This window comes from Sinocyclocheilus anshuiensis, unplaced genomic scaffold (genome assembly GCF_001515605.1).
Source record: "Sinocyclocheilus anshuiensis isolate Anshui unplaced genomic scaffold, SAMN03320099.WGS_v1.1 scaffold1543, whole genome shotgun sequence".
Lineage (NCBI taxonomy): Eukaryota > Metazoa > Chordata > Actinopteri > Cypriniformes > Cyprinidae > Sinocyclocheilus > Sinocyclocheilus anshuiensis.
This window is the reverse complement of record NW_015551074.1, coordinates 657,634-665,709: the sequence shown is the minus strand read 5'-3', so window position 1 is coordinate 665,709 and position 8,076 is coordinate 657,634. Positions and strand designations below refer to the sequence as shown.

The window sequence follows — 8,076 nt, the reverse complement described above, 5'->3', positions numbered from 1 at the left end:
TTGCAAACAAACTTTTTTTTCCCAAAAAAAAAAAAAAAAAAATATATATATATATATATAATTAAATAAGTTTGTTATATTTCAAATAATAAAATGTATAGTAAAATAATGAAATATGTAATAAAATTAGTTTAAATGTTATTTTAGTTAATGTAATGCTTATTTCAAGTAACTAAAAAATTGTTTTTTTCATGGTTTTAGTTTGTTAACGATAATAAACACTGCTGAAGTCCAGCGGTTGGTTTAGTAACGACACACACACACACACACACACACACACACTCACTCACTCACTCACTCACTCACTCACTCACTCACTCACTCACTCACTCACACACACACTCACTCATCTGGTGTGTTCACTGAAGTCAGCAGCTCTAGTAATCTAATCATATTTGGCTTTGTTTCATTTCCTTGACCTCCAGCTGTAGGTGGAATGTACTAATTAACCATGGTTAACTAACAAACAGCATGGTCGTTTTCTGCTGTTTTGCGTCTCACGCCGGGCTCCGCTTGATCTCTCTTCATTAAAAGAGACTTAAGCAGCAGCTGGAGGATAGGAGCATGTGAGCGCGCTCTGTTTGCTCTGGAGGGCGTGAACCGATTCACAAACACCACAGAAGCATCACTGGATTTCTAGGAAAACTTTCTGCCACTCCTGTCTCTGCCCAGAATCCTCTCTGTCTCTCTCTGTCTTTTACTGGGACGGCGAACATCCAGTTTGCTGGTTGCCATGGCGACGCGACCCATGTGCTCTGTGTGTGTGTGTGTGTGTGTGTGTGTGTGAATTTTTCGCTGGTTTATTCATGTTCAGTTCGTCTCCGGCATAATGGATCTTTAATTAGACGATTCAGTTAGCGAGAGAAGAATCTGCTGCAGAACAGCTAATGAAGCTGATGATGTCATTTCCCTCTGGTTGGAGTGGAAAGCAGGAAGTAGATTAGCCAGTGTAAACACAGAACAGATGACCTTTGACCTCCTGACGTGTGTGTGTGTCCATGTCAGTGGTTCTGAGTGATTCCTGTGATGATGAACGTGATTATGGTTCACTGAGTCATACGACTCTTAATCAGTGAGGAAAAACCCTCCAGCAGTGATTTTGTGCTTTCGCTGGTGTGGATTATAAGTGTTCATGTTATATCAGAGCAGTGTGATCTTCATAAAAGTCTTTTCCTTAATCTTTGGACAGAAGAGTTCATTGTACCTTATACTAGAGTTCGTTCGGGCCATTGAATCTCATCGTTACACCAGTAGTTGGCGACAAGCTACTGTCTTTGAGTGAGTCATTGATTCATCAATTCAACAGTTCATTCGGGAACTGATTCAACTGATTTGTTCAAATACACTGATGCATTGAGGAATGAATCAAGTGACTGTCATGAGTGAGTCATTTGAATCATTCATGCGACCGATTCCTTCAAAAATGCTTTATGAGCGAGTCATTTAATTATTATTTTAATCGATTGCTTTAAAAATACAGATTTTTTTTCAGGGATGAAATAAATGACTTGTCTTTTAAGAGTGAGTCTTTGGTTCATTAATTTAACCGATTTGCTCAAGCACACCGTTTTACTCAGAAATTTGAAGTCATTGATTCGTTCATTCAACCAATTTGTTCAGAAACACAGATTTGTCCAGGAACTAATCAAATGACTGTCTTCATGAGTGAGTCATTTGAATCATTCATGCAAGCGATTCCTTCAAAAATGCTTTATGAGCGAGTCATTGAATAACTCATTCAATCGATTCATTCAAAAACACTGAAGCGAAACATTTACTGTCTTTATGAGTGAGTTGTTCATTCATTAATTCAACAGTTCATTCAGAAATGCTGTTTCATTTAGGAACAAATCAAGTCTCTATGAGTGAGTCATTTGAATCATTCATTCAACTAATTTGTTCAAATACACTGATGGATTGAGGAATGATGAGTCTTTATGAGTGAGTCTTCGGTTCATTAATTTAACCGATTCGTCCAAGCACACTGATTTGTTCAGGAACTAGTCTTTATGAGTGAGTCATTTGAATCATTCATGCAACCGATTCCTTCAAAAATGCTTTATGAGAGAGTCATTGAATAACTCATTCAATCGATTAATTCAAAAACACTGAAGCGTAACATTTACTGTCTTTATGAATGAGTGAGTCGTTCATTCATTAATTCAACAGTTCATTCAGAAATGCTGTTTCATTTAGGAACAAATCAAGTCTCTATGAGTGAGTAATTTGAATCATTCATTCAACTAATTTGTTCAAATACACTGATGGATTGAGGAATGAATCAAGTGACTGTCTTTATGAGTGAGTCTTCGGTTCATTAATTTAACCGATTCGTCCAAGCACACTGATTAACTCCAAAATTACAAGTCATTGATTTGTTCATTCAACCAATTTGTTCAAAAACACTGATTTGTTCAGGAACTAGTCTTTATGAGTGAGTCATTTGAATCATTCATGCAACCGATTCCTTCAAAAATGCTTTATGAGAGAGTCATTGAATAATTGATTCAGTTGATTCATTCAAAAACACTGAAGCGAAACATTTACTGTTTTTATGAGTGAGTGAGTCGTTCATTCATTAATTCAACAGTTCATTCAGAAATGCTGTTTCATTTAGGAACAAATCAAGTCTCTATGAGTGAGTCATTTGAATCATTCATTCAACTAATTTGTTGAAATACACTGATGGATTGAGGAATGATGAGTCTTCGGTTCATTAATGTAACCGATTCGTCCAAGCACACTGATTTGTTCAGGAACTAGTCTTCATGAGTGAGTCATTTGAATCATTCATGCAACCGATTCCTTCAAAAATGCTTTATGAGAGAGTCATTGAATAATTAATTCAGTCGATTCATTCAAAAACACTGAAACGAAACAATTCACTGTATTAATGAGTGAGTCGTTGAATCATTAGCAGTGTTAGAAACCAGCAGCTGAAATATACTTTCAACAAAATCCCTGAGCGATCACATTTCAGCGATGAATCTGTGATGGTGTGGCTTTCAAAGAGGCTGTTATTGAAGGATGAGCCGTTCAAAACTATATTAGACCTGACAGAAAACCCAAACCCCATTTTTAAATGGAAAACAGTTAAACGAGGATGATACGACCCGTCGTGTGTGTGTTTGTTTGGTCCAGCGCTGTCGTATGTGATTGATGGCTGGGCGTTTCTGGGATGCTTCTATTGTGAGTCTTAATTACTGGCTTGAGTTCTCAGCGCTGGAGAAGCAGTGATTTCAGATGAATGCTGTTATCGCTCCGGAGAGAGAGAGAGCTTCTCCATATAGATCAGCCGTCTCGCCTCCTCAGTGTGGTTTGTGAGCAGATTGTAAATGAAGTCTAAACAGAGGAAAGTTTCACGCTTCTCTTCACAATCCCACTGAAGAGACGATGACGAGTGAATTTAAAGCGCTTCATCCGTGGATGTGTCTCAGTTTGACCCACATATGAAGACCAATGGTGTGTTTTAATGGGTTTTTGGTCACCTTTGACCTCATATTGCTGAAGGAGAGGGTTAATTTGCTTATTTTTTATATGTTGCCCGTGCTGAATTTACTGTGCTCATAAAGATCTTAATATAGCTGTGTTTAATAGGATCAGGACAGGTCTGTGATGTCAGCGAGTGCTGAGGATTCTGGGTACATACGGGCCTTGAGACGCAAACAGAAGAGATAACGAGATTAAAGAGGAATAATGTGCAGCGTATGGATTCACAGCCGACACAAAAACTCACAAGCACAGTGGAGATATTGTGCTTCATTATGGTTAATAATAAAAAAAAAAAAATATATATAATAAATAAAATTATATATATATAAAAAATATATATAAATAAATAAACCTGTTGTTGTTGTTAAGATCCAAATATAAAACCCCTTGTATGAAGGTAAAACAGCCCGTTTGTGATGTAAAACACTAGCAAAGCCTGATTTAGAACATTTTATGATCACGTAAAGATCTTCAGAAGAACAGAACTGAAGAAGTTTTCCAGAATCTGCGTGTCCCAGCATCCTTTGCGCTGGATAATCACAGACCTGTGTGAGTTTGTAAAGCTCCTTACAAATCCTCTTAAAGATTCCGCAGTGAGAAGAAGTGGCACATTGTCGCGGTTCTCACGCGTCACGCCGTCTGTATGCCGAGGCTGTGAACAGGTACGACTGAAGAGAGAGTTTGTTCTGTTTGCTGTGTGATTCATCTTCACACAGGTGTGCCATGATTCCTCAGTGTGTTTGTTTTGGATGAATCGCTGGGTTTGATGTGTCTGTTTCAGACGTAATGCTGATGCAGGAAGAGAAACGTGTTCGAATGCCACATTTGCTGCGTTTTAGCCTTAACTGTCACTTTTGATTAATTTAATGCGTCCTTGATGAATAAAACTACAGTAAAATCTTACTTATCCCACATCGCACAAAAATATTGAGTGGAAAATCTGTTTTCAACATTGTGTGTGTGTTCAGTTATCAGCACATGTGCCGGTTAAGGATCAGTTTCAGGTGTTTAACCTGTCAGGTGTTCATCTGTCAGAATAAACTCTCTATTTACATTCGGCTCAATGATTGCCATCGCACAGGCTGAAGCTCTTGGACGGTTTAACTCTGTCGGACTCGTTACTCAATCGGCCAGATTAACCTGCTAACGACCCACGCCGGGCTAATTATAGACGTGCGGCATCACGCGGTGGAGACTGACTGTCTGATCATTCATCATCTCAAACGCACTAAACGAGCCGTTAACAGCAGCATCAGAGAGTTCAGAGCATCGCTGTCGTCTGTGATCATGTGACGCGGGACGTTGAGTTAAATCTCCATGCCTGTGCTCAGAGGAGAGGAGCAGCGTGGGAGAAATAAACCACACACACAATGGCGTACTTCCCTAGTATAGCAGGCATTGTTGGGAGTAATGCATTACAAGTTACGCAATCAGATTACTTTTTCAAGTAACTAGTAAAGTGATACATTACTTTTAAATTTACAAGAAAATATGTGACCCTGGAGCACAAAACCAGTCTTAAGTGTCAATTTCTCAAAATTGAGATTTATACATCATCTGAAAGCTGAATAAATAATCTTTCCATTGATGTATGGTTTGCTAGGATAGAACAATATTTGGCTGAGATACAACTATTTGAAAATCTGGAATCTGAGGGAGCAAAAAAATCTAAATATTGAGAAAATCATCTTTAAAGTTGTCCAAATGAAGTTCTTAGCCATGCATATTACTAATCAAACATTAAGTTTTGATATATTTACGGTAGGAAATTTACAAAATATGTTCATGGAACATGATCTTTACTTAATATCCTAATGATTTTTGGCATACAAGAAAAATCGATCATTTTGACCCATGCAATGTATTGTTGGCTATTGCTACAAATATACCCCAGCGACTTAAGACTGCTTTTGTGCTCCAGGGTCACACATCTGAGTTACTTTTTCAAATAAGTAATGCAAGTTACTGTGTTTTCCCATTTATTCACTGACAGCTCTCCTGTCCTCATGTTGAAAGAAATTGGCACTTTTCACTTTTTATTTTTTATTTTTAATAAGCAAGTCCAGCTCAGGTGACAAAAAATAACGCAAAAGTAATGCATTAGTTTCCATAAAAAGTAACTAAGTAACACAGTTAGTTATTTTTATGGAGTAATGCAATGTTGTAATTAGGGCTGGGCGATATGGCAAAAAAAAAAAAATCTCGATTTTTTTTCAGAACGTTTGACCGATTCTCGATTTTTAACTTGAAAATGTAACTGCAACATGATCCAAGCAACTTCTTCTTTATTAACCCTTTAGTTAAAGAAATTTCTGTTTTAAGTGCACCACACGTGATGTAAATGTTAAACAAATTACCGTTAAATATCTTCAACTACGTCTTCTCCAGACTTGTCTTATGCCTATTATATGTTCAGAAATAATACGAGGAAAATGCTTTAAAAAATCTCAAAAGTCAAGGTAATTCAAATTCAAAACGACTGAAGGTATAACACCAGCAGACTATTATTAACCAGGCTATAAATGTTTTTTTTTTCCCGTATGTAAACATGGACGCCCTAATTGTAATGCATAGCTTTTAAAATTAACTTTCCCCATCACTGATAGTAGGCGAAAAACAGTATGTGACACACACACATGCTGTTTCAAGTCCGGATGTCTCTGATTACATGTTAGATAATTAAATAACATTAGATGAGAACATGCTTGTTGAAAAGAATTTCAACTTTTACACACCGCAGTTCCAAAACAGTGGACCAATCAGAAGACCCAGGAGTGCTCACATGATTTCACACACAGCGTCAGACTCCTCCCACAGTAAATATCTCATCCAGCTCTCATTTACTGACACATCTGATTACAAAATCTGAAAATCTGATCTTTGTTCCGTGATTGTGTCATAAGTGAATATGAGTCGTATGTGTGAATCTCATTCTGTCTGAGCAGTGAGACAGCTTTGATGATGATGATGATGATGATGATGAAGGTGATACAGATGGCATCTGTGTCTCTGTGTGATTGACAGCTGTCTCTCATGGTTCCTGGCGTATGTGTATTTCTCCCATCCGTGTGCTGGCAGTTCTTTGTCTCGTGATGTTTGTGTCTGACGCTGCTTTTATTGTGTTGCAGTGGAGGATCTGTGAGCGCAATGCAAAGTCCAGACATGAACGGATACACCGGAGTCACAGCGCAGTCCTCACAGATGAAGTAAGTCAATCCATCACATCAACTTAGCCATTTCTATTCTTAATTAATGACATGATGTGCCAATCATTAATTAATTCAACAGCGACTTTGGCTGAGAAATTAACCCCCAAAAGATCATTTACAGTCATGATTGTGTTTTATATATACATATATATATTGCTTTATAAATAAATATTTTTTTCAGCATTGCATGAGTAATTATAATAAATGATTATTAATGAGATTTTTTAAAAATATTAAATATAAAGTGATTTAAAAAAAAAAATGAAATATGACCCTGGAGCACAAAAGCAGTCTTAAGTCGCTGGGGTATATTTGCAGCAATAGCCTACAATACATTGCATGGGTCAAAATTATAGATTTTTCTTTTATGCCAAAAATCATTAGGATATTAAGTAAAGATCATGTTGCATGAAGATATTTTGTAAATTTCCTACTGTAAGTATATTAAAACTTAATTTTTGATTAGTAATACGCATTGCTAAGGACTTCATTTGGACAACTTTAAAGGCGATTTTCTCAATATTTTTTTTATTTTTATTTGCACCCTCAGATTCCAGATTTTCAAATAGTTGTAGCTCGGCCAAATATTGTCCTGTCCTAACAAACCATACATCAATGGAAAGCTTAATTAGTCAGCTTTCAGCTACTGTATAAATCTCATTTTTGACAAAATTGACCCTTATGACTGGTTTTGTGGTCCAGGGTCACATATGATACTGTAAATATGAAAGTAAAAGCGCCAGTAGGTGATGGCGAATGAATGAGTCACTGAATCATTAATTCAACCGATTTGTTCAAACGGCTGATTCATTCTTTATAAATGAGTCACTGAATCGATTCAGTCAAAAATGTCGATTCATTCAGTAACGAATCGCCGCTGTGTGTTGCACAATGGTTCAGCTGCGGCTTTGATTGGATCTGTTTTCGTTTGCAAAATTGAGCAAAAACAGACAAAATTGACAATGTTGTGTCTAAAATGTAACACATTATTAATTCTTGTTTATAAAACGGATAGTATAAAAGCCAGTGAAGCCGTGGTTTGCAGTGAATTTATAACAGCTAAGGGGGTTGTAGGATTGTAGCGATTGTAGTCATAAATTCACTGTAAACCACGGCTTCTTGGGGCTTATTGCTTTATTATTGAACTGTTGTATCAAATCAATATCACATTTGCAGTGGTGCAGTGGATGGATCATTGGGATTTTTCATCTCAGAAGTCACAGTGTTTTATTGATGTTTCCTCTGTTCCTGATCTATTGAACACATTCATTATTGATCCGTCGCACAATTAGTGTGACTTACACAATGCAACAGATCAAGTGTCCACTTTACTCATTAACTCCACACACACACACACACACACACACTCACTCAC

The 8,076-nt window shown here is 37.0% G+C and overlaps 1 protein-coding gene across 1 annotated transcript in view; it reads left to right on the top strand.

Moving 5' to 3' along the window:
* Positions 1-8,076, top strand: part of eps8a (EGFR pathway substrate 8a, signaling adaptor) — a 43,055-nt gene that overhangs the window by 13,949 nt on the left and 21,030 nt on the right. The window contains exon 2 of the mRNA XM_016452176.1: positions 6,621-6,698. Coding sequence (XP_016307662.1) covers positions 6,640-6,698 — 59 coding nt within the window. The 5' untranslated portion in view covers positions 6,621-6,639. The remainder of the gene's footprint in view (positions 1-6,620; positions 6,699-8,076) is intronic.